Raw genomic sequence first — 21821 nt, 5'->3', positions numbered from 1 at the left:
ACGCTTCAATTCTGTGCTGGGAAGGTGGGGTGCTTGTATGTGGGTTGGGTTTTAATAAGGTGTGTTTTGCTGGTTTTTTTTTTGTCCTGACGACGTTGTTGTTTATTCGGCTTGTTGAAGTAAGATAAAAAGTGAATAAAAACCATTTTGATTAGTTCTTTTATTTGATAATTACCACCACTTGCCTGCGAGATTCATTTGCCCGTCTGGGAAGGGATCTTACACTGGTGTCAGAAGTGGGATGAGGCATCCCATTGAGACGGCTGTTGCAAGAAACAGATGATGTGAAAATGGCAGATGAAGAATTTCCCCCTCCACCCTGGTGGTTACTGCAGTGCAAAGAAGAACCCGAGGTCAAACATGAAGAACCGAGAGGTGCGAGGGAAAGGCATGATTTACCAAGGTTGAAACCGGGACGCTACGACGGGACGGGCAGCTGGGAAGCCTTCTGGAACAGGTTTGAAGTTGTTGCAGAGGCGAATAGGTGGGGAGTCGAGGATAGAGCAGTGCAGTGGTGGCGGCGTTGGAAGGGGAGGCTTTGAAAATCCTTGAGGATGTTCCACGGGAGGATTTAACAGACTTAGGACTGCTTTTGAAGGCCATTGAGCGTCGTTTCGGGAGGACAGAACAGAAACCATATTAGGATTGCAAAGGCAACTGCACGAATGAACTCGGAGGTCTGGAGAACGTCTAGGAACATTTGCAACGGAAGTGCAGGGACTGGTGGGGCGAGGCTATGCACTTTTCCCCCACAGGGTCCGGGACGAATTAGCATGTGACACATTTCTCTGTGGACTTGAACCTAAAGCGTTGCCCCACCACGCTCAACTTGCCCGACCAGCAACTCTAGATGCAGCCTTCCACCAGGGGGGTGTAAACGTTAACATTATACAAAGTTATTGTCTGTTATACCTGCCTCACACTCTCCACCTTGCATTGTATAATGTGCACTGCGTTTTTATCACTCTTTAATATTGTTTTCATACTGTATATTTTAAATAGGGAAAACTGCTGTGCATAATAAAACCCCAAAAAAGGATACATTTTATTTAAACAAAAAAAAAAAAAAACTGAAATGCCTTCTCAATTTTTTGGGGGAAATTTCTTCACCACAAAACATTTCTATTGTCTGGAATCAAAGGCACTATTAAAATAACTCCTCTAAAATATACAAAAATAAGACAGGATGTAAAAGTAAATGCCCGCTTTTAGTAGTTTGTTAAACATAATTAGGCACCAAGGTTCGTTTGCTTGTTTGCTTTGAGTCATTTTAAAGTGTGCTTAGGTAAATTTGGCTTTACTGTGGAAGTCAAGTTGCTAAAAAAAAAAAAAAATTTACTTTTCCGTACATGAATCCTATCAAGTAGGCTACGCCATGTATTAAAAAGCTATTGTATAATCTATGCGTGCATATACTTTACTACTGCCAGGAATCAGTGTTCTTCTGTTTTAATTATTAATCAAAATAAATCGAATTACGCTCAAACGAAAATGTGCATCATGATATATAAGAAGCAAAATGGGGAATTGTGATGCCGAAACAGCACGCATGAAAATATAAATAACGAAAATATCCTTGCAGGGAACTCGTATTTCAGTCAAGGTTTGTTCCTGCCTTACGCGTGTCGCCATCGGGTCAGGCTCCGGCTCTTGCGCCCAACTAATGCAGTAATCAGGATCATAAAACGGATGTTAAAGTAAAGGATTTACTTATAATTAATGATGTGAATTGCACGTTGTACTGCTCGTGGTCACGCCCTCTCTCTCAGTGTTAAGCACAAACGCACCTTGATCTCTGCTTCTGTGGCTCCTCTTCATTTCACAGTTTCGGTAAGACCTCGGGCAGCTTGTGCTAAGATCAACTAAACTACAGTTGCTCTTCATCTCCGCGGAGTCTGACAGATCAGGCTCCTGTTTGCATCCACTAGCCAGACGCGTCGAACCGCCCGCCGTGACAGACTGACCGTCTTCAGCTCCAGGACCTCCGGGATCTTCCCTGGGCTGCGACTGTCGTATTATGATCCCGTCTGCACAAATCACACCTCCCCGCTTTGCTCCCAGGCTACTCCTGGATGTTTCAACACACTGCCGCAACCTTTCAATTACGGTTTCATATTCTGATATTTTGGTTTGGAAATGTACAAATTTCCCTTTTATAAAGTCTTCAAATTCGATCATCAGTATTTGCATCGCTGCCTGCACAGCCCCCTCCGCTACGAGGTACAAAAAGTCATCAAAGGCGTCTCCTGTCTTCCAAATGTCACTTTCTAGGTGAATCACCTCACTCCTCAACTCTCCCAATTTGTCCAGGATAGTCCGGGAAGTCGCTTTCATGATATGCTCCATGTTACCGGCGAGTCGTTCCCTCATTGCCCGACATGTTTCTCTCGCGTCCATTTTCTTCCATAAGATTCGCAGTGCGATGATAGTTGTTTTGTGCTTCAGCGCTCTGTTCAGTTACATATCCACACACACTCTCCAACTTCCGGCAGCTGGGTGCGCTGGCACTTCTCTTGGTGAGAGGGCTTGATCGTGCACTTCAAACGCCTTTCTCGCGTCCTTCCAGTTACTGTGGCGCCCGTAAGTACCGGAAGTGTGTTCGCCACTGTCGCGACTCCGCTGCGGTCAAGTGAGTAGACTGCTGCAAAACGTTAAGTACCATAATAGATGGAGAGCAAAGTAGGTAACAATCCTAGATTGAAAAGAAAGTTGTGAAAAACTCATGAATAGGGGGAATACAATTATTATTATTATTATTATTATTATTATTATTATTATTATTAGTAGTAGTAGTAGTAGTAGTAGTATTAGTATTATTATTGTAACTTTAATAAAATGTGTGATTTAGATAAAATGTTACAATTTATTAATGCTTCGTAATTATACACTGATCTCAAACACAGTCGGCTCGATGCACTCCATTTTAAAAAAAATGTATTCATATTGTAACGTCCACGGTCCGGACCTGAGAGGGCCACTGAGAGAAACATTTCTAGACTTTGTCCTGTTCTTACGCAACACAGTACTGAAGTATTGGTTAATGCCCGAGTCACCTCACGTATAGATTACTGTAATGGTATTCTATTTGTCATCCCACAAAAACGTATCCATCGCTTACAACTTCTTCAAAATTCTGCTGCCAGGATAATAACCTGCTGTTCTAAATCCACGGAACATATCACACCTATTCTCTCTCAACTTCACTGGCTCCCTGTTAACTACAGAATACAATACTAAATACCGCTCTGAACATTTAAAGCTCTCCACAACCTCACTGATCTCCTCCAGACTTACACTCCCGCTCGCTCGCTCAGATCCTGTAATGTGAGAGTATTCAGTCTGGCAATATGGTGCAGCCTTAGTTTGTGGAAGACAGACACAACTGAAGACATGAGTATGAAATTATGGTTGTCAATTTCAAACTGTGTTTCCTCAACGTGCTCCTTGATAAAAAAAAGTAAAAAAAAAAATTACTGATGCTGTAATGTTAAAATGAATGTTCTGTGCTGGGCTAACTTGTAATCAATCAACACAAAACCTTATCGAGGTGGAACTACTGATACAGTATACAAAATTTTCAAAAGGATACCAGATATTGACCAAAAACATAAAGTTGACTGGTCTGGACAACTGCCCTAGGCTGAGTTATTGTAGTAAGAAGATCTCCAGTTTATTGTCGGACTGGGTTGACACCACGATGGAAGAGAAGAACTGGGACACGCAAGCAGAAAATCAATAGGTAAAGATGATAATTGTTTACAGCTCCTTTTATTAAAAAAAAATCAGTAGTTCCAAATGAAAAGATAAGAGTTAAATTCAAGAGACGGTTAAGATCTTTGAATGACAAAAGCTTCATCAAGAACAAATGGCTGAAAAAGGAGAGCAGATCCAGACAGAATGGAAGACACGGGTCATTCTGAAGATGAGAGACCTTATATGGTACACAATGTATGCAGATGTTGAGGCAAGGAGGAGATGATCATAATTGAAAGTAGTGTCCGCTCAAAATAACAAGCATGGTAAAACACACCAGAAAAATCATCATTTCCCTGGAGTACACTGGGACTATGTTTTTATTAATGTGAGTGAAAATACAGTAATCAGTCAACCAACATATTTTTTCATCCCTCAGAATCCCTCCTGAAACGTCGATGAGTTTGTGTCCATGGAAAAAGACAATAGATATTCAGATGACATTACTTTTCTCAAAAATAAGACAATAAAATTAATCAAAATATGGAACTCCACCAGCATTTAATTTCGTCCCTTTGGTTAGTTATTGAACTTGCATCCCTAAAAAAATTTACATCAGAGCAGACTACTGATTGAAGTAAAGTGTCCATTCTGGACTTCGTTTTCAAATAAAAAAGCTTTGTTATATCATGTGATTGGATGCAAACTACTCAGCATAATTCATCATCTGCTTTAGCACCAAACGAGTCATACTTTTAATTTGTGCTTTTGGACCACTAAATTTTATGGCTGTTCTTAAAAGTAATTATCATTTTTTTTTAATATACTTCAAGGACATTGGTGTTGCGACTGTCATGATGGGATTTCCAATTTAATTCTGTCTGTTTTGTTATGTCTCTTTTTCTGAATTGCCCATTAGGGCTTTTGAGCACCACAGAACACATTTCTATACTTGAATTTTATGTGAGGTTAATATTGGGCAATATTGATTTTAGTTTGTGTCTTTTCCGATGCAATTTTGTTTTTCAAGAAAGACAAGTAGCTTGGGGTCTGTTTTTAAATAATTAAATTATTGAATAGCCAGCACAATCTCTGTGGGTGTGCGTGTTCGAGCGACTACAGGAGGTTGGTGGGGTAGTTGAGACGGAGCACACCTGCACGTGAGGATGTGGTCTGTCTTGATTGCTCCATTGGCTTTCTATCGTCCGCAAATGAGATGCTGTGCCCACGGAGGCTTATAAGAGGGAACTGGAATGAGACAGGAAAAATAATGGAGACTGAGGTCAGAGAACAGAGAGAAAGCAGGAGGCGTAGAGAGCCAGTGCAAGCGAGCGAACAAGAGAGAGCGAGCGAGAGAAGGCAGGCAGCCAGCGCTCAGGGGCTAAACGAGATCATTCCAGCTGAGTGATCCGGGAGCTGGAATGACACAGTGCTTGATGGAGCAACTTGCCATATAAGTCCAGGAAAAAGGCAGCAGGAGCTGCACGTGAAAGAAGGCTCGGAGTGTTGGCCTAAGGGGGAGCCATGGACCACACGTACGTGAGCCTCGCAGCAGGAGTCTGAGGCTCAGCATGGTGCTCTGCTGGGACCACAGATGGTTGCATGGGCCCAGGCCTAGAAGCAAGGTGGTTTGGTGAGTTGTCCTACTGGGAGCCATGTGCTGGAGGGACCTGAAACTGGTGGAGAAGCTTGGCTGAACTGTCAGGTTAGGTATCTTCTTGGTTGTAAGGTCTCATTTGGGGCTAAGCTGAGGAGACGTCTATATTAAAGGGACACACCGGGGATGGGGTTTTAAAGGACAGTTTCCTGCCTGGGAATTTTAACTTTGTTTTTATAAACAATTTATTGGATTAACTTTTAACCTCCACAGTCACTGTTTTTTATTGGATTATTTATTGATCTTTTCCACTGCACTGTTTATTTGGATTAATTTAAAAAAGCACTTTATAACTTTTGCACCTACCCCTTGCTATGTATGTCTGCCCAGCTCATCTTGGTTATGGTATCAATGGTCTCCCAAAGAAGAGTGGGAGCATGGAGCTAATCTGCACCGTCACAAACCACCATTTATTTATATCTTTGTATACTCTTGGTGGGGTGGTTGCCACTATTTGATGACCAGAGGTCCCAACCTGTGATGTCATTTGGTCACCAGTATAAAGGTTGGCACTTTTCAATTACTGTTATCCTGGTTTGGATAAAATTGAAAGACTTTTTCATTGGTGTGCTTTCATGTTTGATTTTCTGGTACAAATAATTCTTGATTTGTTGTTGACTTTGATTTTTGGTTAGGGTTCTTGGCTTTATTGAAAGATAGGACATACTTTTGATTATCAGATTTAAGCTGAGCTCACATTTACTGCTTTCATCTTCTGGTCACTGTTTTTCCCTGTTTCTATTTCACCCAAGACATAACAAAAACTAAGAATTTAAAAAAATTGCTACCAGAGGATGAAAATTGTAAATATGAGCCAAGCCTAAATCTAATGACCAAAAGTATGGCTTGTAAGATCAAGGAGGTTAAAGCTCATGTCTTGACATAGTAAATTCGTCATTAGACACGGGGGTGTTCCCAGACTTCTTAAGACTGCTGTAGTTAAACCCCTTCTTAAGAAACATAATCTTGACCCCTCGGCTCTTGAAAATTTTAGACCCATCTCTAACCTACCTTTCTTAAGTAAAATTCTAGAGAAGGCAGTCATTATGCAGTTAAATGACCACCTCAATAAACATGCTATTCTTGATAAATTTCAGTCGGGTTTTAGAACAAATCACAGCACAGAAACTGCACTCGTTAAAGTAGTAAATGACTTTCTTTTTCCGGTTTCTTTGTGGTGGTGGCCTGCGCCACCTCCACCTACTCAAAGCTTCATGATGCTTCAACAATGATGGATGGATTAAAAGGCAGAAGTCTACGTGAGCATCATCATCATCAAGTCCTTCCGTGAGAACCCTAAATCCAAAGAGGACTGTTTCATTTATGTTAGGTAGAATGCCCAGAGGGGACTGGGCAGTCTCATGGTCTGGAATCCCTACAGATTTTATTTTTTTCTCCAGCCGTTTTTTCTGTCCCACCTGGCCATTGGACCTTACTCTTATTCGATGTTAATTAATGTTGACTTATTTTATTTTCTTATTGTGTCTTTTATTTTTCTATTCTTTATTATGTAAAACACTTTGAGCTACTGTTTGTATGAAAATGTGCTATATAAATAAATGTTGTTGTTAGTTGAGTTTCGTTAAGTTACAATGTTGGCACGATATACATCAGTACATACATTAATATAGAATATGAATACATATAGAATATGACATACTTAGCAGTACGTTTGCTCCGTTTGCAAATTCTTTCTAATCTGTAGTATCTAACAGTCCATGTTTCTCTCTGTTTCTAGCCGAGTATTAAGAATGTTCCATTAACATGTTAGCTTATAAGGAATAAACTAAATCTTCTATTATCTAAATATCTATGTAAAACTAACATTCAATTATAATTACTGAATTATTAATTCTCCCACTTGGACAGAGGCAGTGGTGCTGTAAGAATTATGTTTCTGGACTTCTCTAGCGCCTTCAACACCATCCAACTTCTGCTCCTTAGGGACAAGCTGGCAGAGATGGGAGTAGATTCATACCTGGTAGCACTGATCATGGACTATCTTACAGACAGACCTCAGTATGTGCGTCTCGGGAACTGCAGGTCTGACATTGTGGTCAGCAACACAGGAGCGCCGCAGGGGACTGTACTTTCTCCGGTTCTGTTCAGCCTATATACATCGGACTTCCAATACAACTCGGAGTCCTGCCCGTGTAAAAGTTTGCTGACTACACTGCTATCATGGGCTGCATAAGGAGTGGGCAGGAAGAGGAGTATAGGAAGCTAATCAAAGACTTTGTTAAATGGTGCGACTCAAACCACCTACAACTGAACACCAGCAAGACCAAGGAACTGGTGGTGGATTTTAGGAGGCCAAGGCCCCTCATGGACCCTGTGATTATCAGAGGAGACTGTGTGCAGAGGGTGCAGACCTATAAATACCAGGGAGTGCAGCTGGATGATAAATTGGACTGGACTGCCAATACTGATGCTCTGTGCAGAGCCGACTATACTTCCTTAGAAGGTTGGCGTCCTTCAGCATCTGCAATAAGATGCTGCAGATGTTCTACCAGACGGTTGTGGTGAGTGCCCTCTTCTATGTGGTGGTGTGCTGGGGAGGCAATATAAAGAAGAAGGACGCCTCATGCCTGGACAAACTGGTGAGGAACGCAGGCTCTATTGTAGGCATGGAGCTGGACAGTTTGACATCCGTGGCAGAACGACGGGCGCTGAGCAAACTCGTGTCAATCATGGAGAATCCACTGCATCCACTGAACAGGATCATCTCCAGACAGAGGAGCAGCTTCAGCAACAGACTGCTGTGACCATCCTGCTCCACTGACAGACTGAGGAGATCGTTCCTCCTCCACACTATGCAACTCTTCAATTCCACCCGGGGGTGGTAAACGTTAACATTAAACAAAGTTATTGTCTGTTTTTACCTGCATTTTTATTACTCTTTAATTTAGTATTGTTTTTTGTATCCGTATGGTGCTGCTGGATTATGTGAATTTTCCCTTGGGATTAATAAAGTAAAGTATCTATCTATCTATCTATCTATCTATCTATCTATCTATCTATCTATCTATCTATCTATCTATCTATCTATCTATCTATCTATCTATCTATCTATCTATCTATCTGATTAAGCAAAAATTTATGTGAATGTAATAGGATTTTTGGGAATGACCATGTTTCTTTCGATGGGATGGCCTGCACACAGTAGGCAAGATTCCAGGATTCTCACAGACAATTTAAGCAAAGCAATAACATATTCAAGACTACTTAACAATAGTCATTTGCACATATTAAAATATGAAACGAAACAGCTTAAGGCTGTGTAATTAAAGATGTACACACACACTAGTATTGATGCTTTAATTTAATTTACTTTGTTAATCCCCTAGGGAAAATTGTATTTTGGCATGACTTCTGGGGGTCAGAGTGCTGGGTCAGCCATTGTACAGAAGCCCTGGAGCAATTTCCAGGTTAAGAGCCTTGTGCAAGTGCCCAATGGAGTAGGGTCCCTTCTGGCAGAACTGGGTTTTGAACTGACAACCTCCCAGATACCAGAACTAGTCCTTAGCCACAGAGTCACCACTCCGCCTGCAGAAACAAATAAGGTGCAAACCTGAACAACTTAACTGGTATGTCTGGCAGTCTGTTAGCTGTGTCATTCAATCCAACCCACTATATTTTAACTACAGGGTCATGGAGTCTGCTGGGAGCCAATCCCAGCCAACACAGGGCACAAGGCAGGAAACAAACCACAGGCAGGTCACCAGCCTACCACAGGGCACACACACACCCACTAGGGGCAATTTAGAATTGCCAATGCACCTAACCTGCATGTCTTTGGACTGTGGGAGGAAACCAGAGCACCCGGAGGAAACCCACGCAGACATGGGAAGAACATGAAAGCTCCACGAACCCAGGTCTCCTTACTGTGAGGCAGGAACGCTACCACTTCGCCACCCTGCTGCCCCAGATAACAATGTTTTGCACACAATCAAATCCTGAAAGTATTATGTTATCGTTCTCTCCTACCATGCCCCTCTAATCATGGAGCTCAAATCACTATGCCCCACATACTTACTGCGAGGCAGCAGCGCTACCCACTGTGCCACTGTGTGTCATTCTAAATTTTTTTTTTTAATATTAGAGCATTGACTAGCAATACATCTTATGTAAATAATGTTTTTTTACTGCTAGAAAGTCAGATTTGTTTATTGTGAGTGAAACATGGCTTAGCAGTGGTGGAGCTTCCATGCTAAATGAAGCAGCCATTCCAAATTCATTCTGTCCCCAAAGAAAAGGAAGGTGGTGGCTTGGCAAATTAATTCTCAAGTCAGATGAACTGTAAAGATTCCAGTCTTGGCATTTTTGCTTCTTCTGAATGCCTAGCTGTTACTATTAACAGAGTAACACCTGTTCTTATATTACCCGGGGAGTACTGGGGGGATTACGGGGACTGGACAGTCCCGTGGCCTGGAACCCCTGCAGATTTTATTTTTTTTCTCCAGCTGTTTGGAGTTTTTTTTCTGTTTTTTCTGTCCACCCTGGCCATCGAACCTTACTCCTTTTCTATGTTAACTAATGTTGTCTTTTTTTAATTTCTTATTTTGTCTTTTATTTTCTTTTCTTCATTATGCAAAACACTTTGAGCTACTTTTTGTATGAAAATGTGCTATATAAATAAATGTTGTATTGTTGTTGTTCCCATCTATGACCCACCAAATAGAATGCCTTTTTCATCTTGAAACCCACTCAAACAATGATTCTTGGGGTCTGTTGCTGTTACTCCGCAAACTTAAATTGACTTTGCTCAAAGTGAGCAGGTCTTAAAGGTTTTTACATATCCATTTCTAGCAAAACTGACTCAAATTTTTTGTGTGTCATATTAAAAAGAGTAATTTGCATATAAACAATATGAATAGATTTCATTGTTTTATTTAAGAGCACCATTTATATAATTCATTTTAAAGAATATTGGCATTACCCAATTATCTTTGATTAATTTTACTCAAAATGAATATGTTTTTAAGATTTAAAAAATGGTTTGTAGTAAAAGTTACTTTAAGTTTTTTCTTTTATTATTCCTACTCTGTAGCACTTTGAGATTGCTAAAATATAAAGTGCAATATAAATAAAATGTATTATTATTCCATCCATCCATCCATTTTCCAACCCGCTGAATCCGAACACAGGGTCACGGGGGTCTGCTGGAGCCAATCCCAGCCAACACAGGGCACAAGGCAGGAACCAATCCTGGGCAGGGTGCCTACCCACCGCAGGACACACACACACACACCCACACACCCACACACCAAGCACACACTAGGGCCAATTTAGAATCGCCAGTCCACCTAATCGGCATGTCTTTGGACTGTGAGAGGAAACAGGAGCACCCGGAGGAAACCCATGTAGACAACATGCAAATTCCACGCAGGGATGACCCGGGAAGCAAACCCGGGTCTCCTAACTGCAAGGCAGCAGCGCTACCACTGTGCCACCATATTATTATTATTATTAAGTTGATTCGGCTGAAGAGGAGTGTGTTTGTAAACTTTATGCGTCCATTTCTAGTATAACTGCCACAATTTGTTAGGTGGTGATATGAAATTAGTTCATTTATGTTCATAAAAACAAACTAATTTCATTGCTTCTCATATTAGGATACAGTGTACCCAAATCAAGTGATTTTCTTTTTAAATTTTCCAGTGTGGTTAAAGAAGATTTCACATGAACCTTGAACCCCAGGGTAAGCTGCAAGAACAGACAGGGAATTTTTAAAATTTATGAGAAAAAAAAAAACAGTTTATTTTAGAACACAAATGTATGAGGCAAATTAAAATATAGCCTACCACGATTGCGAAAAAATAACTTTATCTTGAAAAAATATCAAAGTTATCCTTTAAGTAAAGATGAATGAAAAAGAAAAAAAGGTAAAACAAAAAAATAGAAAGAGATATGAAGAATCACAGGATGCTGTTTTTTTTTTTTCATAAAAGGATTTTTAATTGACATTAAACTCTTATTGTGATTAAAACAGTGATCACCACATTCTTTTTATTTTACAACAGCACCATAACCTGGCAAATTCATAAAAGTTTAATAAACATATTATTGTGAAAACAGCACATTAAAAAAAGTGATAAAAAATCAGCCTAATAATGATAGGCATACGAAGAGAAGTGCTAATCCAAAACGGCTCTGTGTCATCCTAGTCACGTTATTACAATAAATTACAGGGCTATACAATCTGTAGCTTAAAATTTTAAATTAAAAAACAACATGACAAAATGACAACTGTTTAAAATATTGGAAACTTTACAGACAAAAATACTCATGAGTTCAAGTTCTGAGACATTAAAGTGAAATGTGTGCCCGCTGTGCCTTTTAAAGTAAAATACTGAGCATCCTGAAAGAATATAACAGACAAATTTAAATAAATAAATGCACAAATGACAGTGTAATGAAATATGGGCATAAATTAATAAATGTCCTGAAACGTGAGCATAAATACATGTGTCACGAAATATGTTTTTTGTTGCCTATTTAATTTTGGCCATAATAATTGTAAATGAGTGGTCGCTAGGGGTCACTGTTGCCCCTTTTAACCCCAACAGGCAGACGCAGGACACAGGTTAAAAACACCAAGAAGTCATTTATTTTCTTCTTTTTTCTAAATAGTGCTCTCCAAGAGGCACAATGATATTTTCAATTCTCTCCTCCACACCTCCCAGTAAGCTTCGTCCACCTCCACGCAACTCCAGCTTGCTTACTGGGTCTTCAGTCGTCCTTTATATAGTTCTTGATCCAGAAGTGCTTCTTCTCTTCCTCCTATGTGATTTCCCAGCACTTCTGGGTCAGTCAGAGAATTCAGGTTTTAATCAGCCCGGAAGTACTTTAAGGCTTCCGTTTTCGTAATCCATTAGTGCTTTGGGGCTACAAGGGAAGCGTGACTCCCCAGATCCTTTCACAGCTTCCCCTGGCAGCACCCGTGACACCCAACAGGGCTGAGAAACTGAACTCCAAGTCCAGGGATGTCCTGCAGGAATCTGGTGCACCGCTGCATTCCAAGGTGAGTTGCCATCTAGTATTTTGGGGGAGGCAGAGTTCACAAATAGCTGCCTTCCCCCATTCCTTCCATCTTCAGGATGTCCCACCCGGGCATCTCCCACAAAATCCTCCATATGCATCATGAAATATGGCTTGAAATAAAACTGTCACTTTCACTCATCAAAGTTGAGATGGAGGGCTTTAGCATATTCCGTGCTTTGATTGGTGAATCTCCTTGTGTAGAATACTCATGCCTAATTCAATATTCCTGGTGGCATGGATCGTGGACTATCTTAAAGACAGACCTCAGTATGTGTGTCTCAAGAACTGCAGGTCTGACATTGTGGTCAGCAACACAGGAGCGCCGCAGGAGACTGTACTTTCTCCGTTCCTCTTCAGCCAACATACATCGGACTTCCAGTACAACTCGGAGTCCTGCCACGTACAAAAGTTCGCTGATGACACTGCTATCATGGGCTGCATAAGGAGTGGGCAGGAGGAGGAGTATAGGAACCTAATCAAGGACTTTGTTAAATGGTGCGACTCAAACCAACTACAACTGAACACCAGCAAGACCAAGGATTTTAGGAGGCCCAGGCCCCTCATGGACCCCGTGATCATCAGAAGTGACTGTGTGTAGAGGGTAGAGACCTATAAATATCTGGGAGTGCAGCTGGATGATAAATTGGACTGGACTGCCAATACTGATGCTCTATGTAAGAAAGGTCAGAGCTGACTATACTTCCTTAGAAGGCTGGCGTCCCTACGCGGTGGTGTGCTGGGGAGGCAGCATAAAGAAGAGGGACGCCTCACACCTGGACAAACTGGAGAGGAAGGCAGGCTCTATTGTAGACACAGAGCTGGACAGTTTGACATCCGTGGCAGAGCGACGGGCGCTGAGCAGGCTCCTGTCAATCAAGGAGAATCCACTGCATCCACTGAACAGGATCATCTCCAGCGACATAGGAGCAGCTTCAGTGACAGACTGAGGAGATCGTTCCTCCCCCACACTATGCGACTCTTCAGTTCCACCTGGGGGAGTAAATGCTAACATTACTTACATTACATTAAAGTTATTGTCTGTTTTACCTGCATTTTTATTACTATTTATCCATCCATTTTCTAACCCACTGAATCTGAATACAGGGTCATGGGGGTCTGCTGGAGCCAATCCCAGCCAACACAGGGCACAAGGCAGGAACCAATCCTGGGCAGGGTGCCAACCCACTGCAGGACACACACAAACACACCCACACACCAAGGCCAATTTAGAATTGCCAATCCACCTAACCTGCATGTCTTTGGATTGTGGGAGGAAACCGGAGCGCCCAGAGGAAACCCACACAGACACAGGGAGAACATGCAAACTCCACGCAGGGAGGACCCGGGAAGCGAACCCGGGTCTCCTAACTGTGAGGCAGCAGCGCTACCACTGCACCACCGTATTATAATTTAATTTAATTTAATATTAATATTAATTTTTTGTATCCGTATACTGCTGCTGGATTATGTGAATTTCCCCTTGGGATTAATAAAGTATCTATCTATCTATTTAATTAAGCAAAAATTTATGTGAATGTAATATTAGCATTCATTTTCTAGGATTGCCTCTTACAGTTTGGTTTCTCCTAACAGAATTGAGTAACTTAGGAGAGAAAGAATAAAAATTGTTACATCTTTTTAAATAAACTGAGAAGAATAAAAGTGCCAACACATAAACATGAATTTACTTCTAATTCAGGTCCACAGAGGGCCAGAGCCTTGTTATCACTCTTTAATTGAATATTGTTTTTTATCAGTATGCTGCTGCTGGATTATGTGAATTTTCCCTTGGGATTAATAAAGTATCTATCTATCTATCTAATATATAGTACCTTTCATATCTATCTATCTATCTAATATGTCTGTGTGGGTGATGGAGGGAAATTAGACAGCATACGAATTAATAAAAAAAATAATGCTTACTACTTACTACTGATTATATGGATTCTGCTGAAGGCATCAGGTATTTCAGCATGAAAATTGAAAATTTATCAGAAGAAATTACAATATTGGCAGCCCTTTTAGACTACGATATCAATGAAACTTATTTTGAAAACATCGAAGAACTGGTGCAACAGACCAGGCTACACGTCAGTTCAGATGACAAAGTTACCTGCCCTGGACGCCATTCTTTTGCCATTCCAGCTGAGTCAATAGAACACTTTCTTTTATGTGGTTTGAATGTCTGACAGATTGCAGATCTTTATTGTGTATTGGAGAAAATGATCACAAAGCGAAAGAGCCAGTGTGAGATATGGGGAGCTGAACCTGTATATTCAATCCACAATCAAAGCACAGTATGTGCTACAGTCCACCCTGTCTACTTATTCCAAGCTGTATTTCATGATGTGTTTGGAGGACTATTACGGACTTGAGCAACAAAACACATATTTTGTGACAAATTATTTATGGTCACATTTCATGACACATTTATTCATTTATGCTCACATTTCACAGTAATTTTATTTATTTGCACATTTATTAATTTATTAGTCCATAGTAGAGTGTTACCTGTTATGAGAAATGATCATTTAGAATACTCTTCAAATGTATCTCATTTTGTAATAAATCGACTGCAAAATATTAAAGTCTGGATCTTGCCCATTCGGGACGGCCTTTTGAGGACATGTCAACAGCAGTACCTCCCCCGGGACACAAGAGGGCAGCCCCCTGGGTTGCATCGGGGCCACAGGTTTAGAGCTTAGAGCAGGGGTGTCAAACTCCAGGCCTGGAGGGCCACAGTGGCTGCAGGTTTTCATTCTAACCCTTTTCCTAATCAGTGATCAGTTTTCACTGCTAATTAACTCCTTTTCCCTTCATTTTAATAGCTCTGTTGTTAAGAATTCAGTTCTCTGAATTGATTCTTTTCTTCATTAAATGGCAGTCAAACAGAAATGAGACGTGAAACGAGCCAACAGATGATCAGCAAAACTGGGATTTCAAACTCCAACCAATCTCTTATTGAGTAGCTGATTCTTGCTGTAAATTAAACCCGTTATTTAATTCCATGGCTTGTTGCTGCTGTCATTCAGACATGCAGACATTTTGAAAACTGTTGTTTTTCTGTTTTTTCTAAGAACACCGTCAAAATGTTTTGGTGAGCTGAGAGGTTAATGCTACTGAGGCCTTCGCCTTTCTTTATTTTCAGATATTTTGTGACAGGCGCAGGTGAGGTGGTCATGTGGCGGCTCATTTTGTGTCTCATTGTTTGGCTGCTAATTAAGGAAAAGAGACAACTAAGGGGCCTGAGTCAAGTTAAATAAAACAAAGGCAAAATATGATAAATAGCAACAAAAAATGGTCACTAATGAAGAAGATGGTTAAAATGAAAACCTGCAGCCACTGTGGCCCTCCAGAACCGAAGTTCACCACCCGTGGCTTAGACACTCAACCCTGCTGGGGCCCGTGGCCACCAATAGTGCGTACCTGGACAGCTCCTGAGCCTTGGCATGCAGCACTTCTGCCACACCCGGAAATGCTGCCGGAAGTTGACCAGGGAGCATCTGGAGCACTTCCGGGTACAGTATAAAAGAGGCCGCCTCACTCCATTCGGGAAGCTGGAGTCGGCAGGAGGAGGAAAGAGCTTGCGAGAGAGGAGTGGAGGCGGCAATAATAGAAGAGAAAAGGAAAAGGACTGAGCATTGTTGGGTTTTTGCATTGTGTTGTGCTCAGGACTGGAAAGAACAACAAACGTGTGTGTTTTAGGGACTTCTGTGTTAGGGCTGATCTACCACAAGCTACAGAGTTACTTTAAATTAAAGACATCAGCTAGTATGCTCATAGGCATCTCTTGGCAGATTTTCCCCAGAAGAGTTTTCTTTTGTAAATGTTCCATCACTTGGTCATCTTTACTCAACAACACAGAAAAAACTGTTTTAACAACATTAGAAGTAACTTTTACTTCAGTTCTTTCCCAGAGATGTATTTACAGGTAAAAAAAATACACTATGGCCCAGAAGAGCTTATTTAGGTCTCCCAAAACCCTCACGAATTATGATTTTCTGTCCATGTGAAGTTTTAACTTTTAGGAAACAGAGCTGCTCCCTTCTAGTGGACATTATAGCTTGAGTAGCCGACATTTGTAACACCTATCCTTTACAACACAACTAGCAATACACACTTTAGCATGGTAGGCTATACACATGTGATGACCACTAACAGGCTGATATAGGCACCAATTGGTGGTAGGGCCGGCAATAATCTACCATTCTATAATTTACTGTACTCTAATGTTAAGTGTACAGTATCTCTCACCACTCAGTGTTCTTCTGTGTGAATTTTCTGATGGACTTTGAGATTATCAGCCCGATTGAAAGTCTTCCCACATTCTTTACACCGGTATGGCTTTTCTCCAGTATGAATCCGCTCATGTTCCTTGTAACGTTTAGCTCGACTGAAAGTCTTCCCACACTGAGTACATCTGTACAGTTTGACTCCTGTGTGAATTCTTTCATGCACTTTAAGGTTGTCAATCCGACTGAATGTCTTTCTACATTCGGTACACTGGTATGGCCTTTCTCCTGTGTGAATTCTCTGGTGCTGCTGAAGGCGTAAATTGTGGCTGAAAGTCTTTCCACATTCACTGCATCGGTATTGGATTCCTCCCGAATGTATTCTCTTGTGATACTTAAGTTCGGTGTTCCGTCTAAACGTTTTGCCACACTCTGTACACTGGAATGGCTTTAACCCTGTATGAATGATCTCATGGTATTTAAGTTGGGCAGCCCACTTAAACGTCTTTCCGCATTCATTACACTGGTTCAGTTTTTCGTCATTATGAATTTTCTGGTGGTAGTTAAGGCAGGTCTTCTGGGTAAACGTCTTTCCGCATTCAGTACATTGGTAGAGTTTATCTCCTGATTCAACGTTCTGGTGGTACTTAAGTCCAGGAACCCCGGTGAAAGCCTTTCCACATTCATTACATTGGTACGGTTTTTCCCCCGTGTGAGTTCTTTGGTGGTATTTCAGTTGTGTAGCCCAATTAAAGGTCTTTCCACACTCCGTACATTGGTATGGCCTTTCTCCAGTATGAATTCTCTGATGGGATTTTAGCTCTGTGGCCCGTTTGAAAGTCTTTTCACATTCAGGACATTGGTAGGGCTGCTCGCCTGTGTGAATTCTATGATGGTATTTAAGGTTTTTATTGTGGCTGAATGTCTTTCCACATTCTCTGCAGCTGTAGGGTTTGTCTCCTGTGTGAATTCTCTGGTGGCATTTAAGGTGTTCGGCCTGAAAGAAAGTCTTTTCACATTCAGTACACTGGAAAGGTTTTTCTCCCGAGTGAACTCTCTGGTGATATTTAAGATGGGTCGATTGGATGAATGTCTTGCCACATTCAGAACACTGGTATGGTTTTTCTCCCGTATGAATTTTCTGGTGACGCTTCAGGGTTGCAGTCTGCGTAAAATTCTTTCCACATTCAGTACACTGGTACAATTTTTCCCCTTTGTGAATTATCTGATGCCGTTTCAGGCTTTTATTGTAGCCAAACGTCCTCCCACATTCAGAACACTGGTATGGTTTATCTCCTGTGTGGATTCCCTGGTGGTGCTTAAGGCTTGTAATCTGCCTGAAATTCTTCCCGCACTCGTTACATTTGTATGGTTTTTCTCCACTGTGAATGATCTGGTGACGTTTTAGGCTTTTGTAATGCCTGAAAATTTTTCCACATTCCAAACACTGGTTTGGTTTGTCTGCCATATGAGTTCTCTCTTGACTTTTGATGTGGGAAACTTTAGCAATGGCCTTTGAGGAATTATCATTATTATGTTTCAGATTGCTCATATCACAAATCTGTTGTGATTTTTCCAAATTATTCTGTATAAAATTGTTTCTCAGCTTTTCTATATCTGAATGCTCCCATTCAGTTCCAACATCTTCTTGGGATGAGAACCCACTGCCATTCAAAGCCCCTAATTGAGGTTCATTATATTTATCTACAATAATCTGTTCCTCAGGTGCAACAGGCTGCATTGGTCCGTTAATACTGGAAACATGTTCTTCATCAGAATCCTCCTTTTTAATCTTCATTAACTTCTCTTCTTTAATGCTAATGGATTGCTTCTGCATCCATCCATCTGATTCTAAAGAAAAGTTCATTTGAATATCATCTTTCTTACTGTTATCAGAAATCTGCTCCGGGATTTCCATTTTAGTTTTCATAGTGCCAGTGTCTGCAGCTCTCTGCAAAGTCATGCTGCCCAACTCCAAAGGGCCGAGGGCAACTTTAACCTTTTCCACTACAGCATGGAAAGACACTTCTGGAGATCCTGTGTGAAAAGACAGCAGAGGAACATTTTCACTTATGAACATGGTGATAAAGGTTCATGCATCATTTCAAACAACACTCTAGCACAAGAGTTCCCAAAGTGGTCGATATCGACCCCCCGGGGTCGATTTGAACTTTCTAGGGGTCGATGGTTTCGATAAAAAAATTTGGGGGTCGACGACAGCAAACATAGACCCCAGTACTACTGCTATTTGTTTGTTACTTCAAAATATCTATGATTCCAATAGGTACCTAATTAAGAAATAGAATAATTCAAAAAACACATTACATACCAAACTTGCAAACGAAAAGGTAAAATGTGTCATTAAAAGAGTCACACGTAAGAATGCATGAAAATACACGTAGCACAGACATGTCTGTGCATTGTCTTATCGAATGTATCAAATCAAGCGCGGACATGAAAAACCGTTGTACGTTCGCAGTTGCTCGCAGTGGGACGAGACGACGGATATTCAATATTAGCAGAATCTATCAGTCTTGTACGGCCATGCTTTCATAAAACACTATAAATTGGTTTGGTTTCTTTGATGTGACATGTACTTTTTTGTGATTTGAACTTTGAATATAATTATTTATTGAGGAGCAGTACTACAAAAAAGAAAATCAGAGGACACAGTTTATTTATTCAAGTTTGAACAAAAATCTTCTGTTTCAAGTAAGTACATACTTTATTGCTTTTTTATATCACAGCGGCTGTTGAAATTGTTTGTTAATAAAAGTTTTTATTTCTTCAGATAATAATATGACTGAACCAAAAAAGAAACGCAGACAGTACAGCTTGGACTATTTGTACTTATTTTGAATTTACAGTACATATTTATTTCATAATTGTCAAAAATGTAAAAAAAAACTATTTTTTTGCTTAAATTTTTGTTAATGCAGGTTTCGATATTAAATGTTGCATAAGATAATACCATATTCTGTAGTCATTTTATCTTTTTCAATCATTAATTACAAGTGATTAAAATGCAAAGTTTGATATCTAGTGAAATATCTAATATTGAGTACTGTACAAATATATTAATTTGAGTAAATAAAGTAAATGACTAGGGGTCAACGGTTTTAAAAGTTTTTGGTAAAGGGGTTTGCGGTCAAAAAAAGTTTGGGAACTCTTGCTCTAGCACAAAAGGGGACAGGTTCATTTTGTATACATTATATACGGTAAGTAGTTAAAAAGTAAAAATTAAAAAAACAAACTAACACAATAATAAAATCAGAACATTAATTTATTTACAAATGCATTAAAGTGGTACTTGTATGTTGCAAGTATATAAATTCATGACATAAGATAAATGTCACAGCAGTCATATAAGTGCAAGCCAAAGATAAGTTATTGAATGCTCTATACATCCAGTGTAAAAATAGCTGTATTAATCCAAAGGTGGTATAATAGAAAGCTTCTGTGTGTTTCACAGTGTAAAAATGTAGTTATGATCTCATCAAATGGTCAAAATACAGTGATATCCTTAATATAAACCTCCTTCAGGAGCATCCTGGACCATAGAATGGGCTGAAGGTTCACCTTCCAACATGACACAAAACAAAGAAAACACAGGATTGGCTTATAGGGGGAACTCTGTGAATGTCTTTTGAGTGGACCAGTTAGAGCCCAGACTTGAACCCAACCAAACATCTCTGGATAATCGCTGTCCACCAATGATCTCCATCCAACCCGGCAGTGCCTGAGAAGATCTGCAGAGAAGAATGGCAAGAAGATTTCCAAATCTAGGTGAGTGAAGCTTGTCGTCTCACACCGTAGAAGACTCCAGTCTGGAATCACTGCTACAACTAAGTATGGAGTAAAGGGTCTGAATACTTGTGTCAATTGAATTTCTGTTTTCACTTTTGGCATTCTGGGGTATTGAATGTTTTTTGATGTTGCGAAAAGTAAATTTAAATGATTTTAGTATAAGGCTGAAACATTACAAAATATGAAAAAAGTGAAGGGATCTGAATACTTTCTGGATCCCCTGTACTTCTTACAATAATTTAGGTTTTTGATATATAACTTTTGACTTTGTCCCACTGGTGAAAAGCAGAGGTGGCTGTAGACCAGAACATGTGGTCATAAACCTACAGCTGGTTCACCCCATTGCAATCACTGATCATTAGTCTAAACACCATTACTTTTCCCAGTATACTGTAGATTTACAGCAAAGTTTGGAGATAGTTATCAGAAAAAGCTGTGAAACAGTGTTGAATTACTATAGTGTGATCTACATACATAAAAAGAGCACCACTCAGATTGCGACTGTGGTTGTGATGGTTAGAATCCTTGTCTTTCAACTCAGAAACCCAGGTTTGATTCTGGCCTTACATTTAACTTCTTCTTTTATAAATCTTTCCTCTTACTGTTTCTGTCACAGCCCAAGGCAGCCTATGGATGTGTTTATTGCTATCTGAGGTTCTTTGTACCAGAAGGAAAAAGCAAGAATACTGAAAACAGAGAAGCTTTCCAGTATAAAGAACAGTTATGTGCTAAATGCAGCAAGTTTAAGGAGAATAACGTTTTCTCTTTCCATCTTTCCAGTTTCTCACCCCAGCTAGTATAAAATGTATAATGTTTCTATGCAAACTAGAAAATGCAATAAATTCTTTCATACTTCACATGAATTAATTTTTCCTCTTGCTAAAATACTATGTATTAGATTAACATAAACAACATACTTCTTTCTGTATGCTTATTTCCAATTGCTAATATATAGAATTTTTGAATAGAAATAGAAATATGTCATGATGTAATATACCTTCACAACATAACTCCTTCACTAAATGTATATTCCCATTACTTTGATTTACTGAAGAGGTATCATAAGTGAAAGATGATTTAACAAACCTTAAAAGTAGTATAAAATGGACAGAAACTGAACTGGTTAATAAGGTCTAAGGGACAAATTGACACGAGTCAACATTCTGGCATCACACTTTTGGAACATTTTATAGTCCATACCATAATAAAATCACTCTATGCTGTTGGAAAAAGTTTCAAACTCTGCATAAAGGTCAGTGTGGTCACAAAGTGTATACATTTTAATTATGTTAAAGTTATTTGAAAAAGCAGGACTACAAAACCTGTGTGAAAAAAAAGAGGTTAACAATGTAGAAGAGAGCTGACACTCTGAAATTGAATGTTCTTGA

General features: G+C 40.0%; 1 protein-coding gene across 8 annotated transcripts in view; it reads right to left on the bottom strand.

The window, feature by feature from the left end:
• The window catches only part of LOC120528043 (zinc finger protein 345-like), a 55553-nt gene that overhangs the window by 3993 nt on the left and 29739 nt on the right, over positions 1 to 21821 (bottom strand). For 7 of the 8 annotated variants that reach the window (XM_039752013.1, XM_039752017.1, XM_039752015.1 and 4 more), the window contains one exon: positions 15963 to 18663. In XM_039752013.1, the coding sequence (XP_039607947.1) occupies positions 16652 to 18663 (2012 nt within the window). In that variant the 3' untranslated portion in view covers positions 15963 to 16651. Of the gene's footprint in view, positions 1 to 15962; positions 18664 to 21821 lie in introns of those variants that run through there. The other variant, XM_039752018.1, reaches the window with a different exon arrangement.

The sequence above is a fragment of the Polypterus senegalus genome, chromosome 4, assembly GCF_016835505.1.
Source record: "Polypterus senegalus isolate Bchr_013 chromosome 4, ASM1683550v1, whole genome shotgun sequence".
Taxonomy (NCBI): domain Eukaryota; kingdom Metazoa; phylum Chordata; class Cladistia; order Polypteriformes; family Polypteridae; genus Polypterus; species Polypterus senegalus.
The sequence above is the reverse complement of the archived record's forward strand: the minus strand, read 5'-3'. Positions and strand labels throughout refer to the sequence as shown.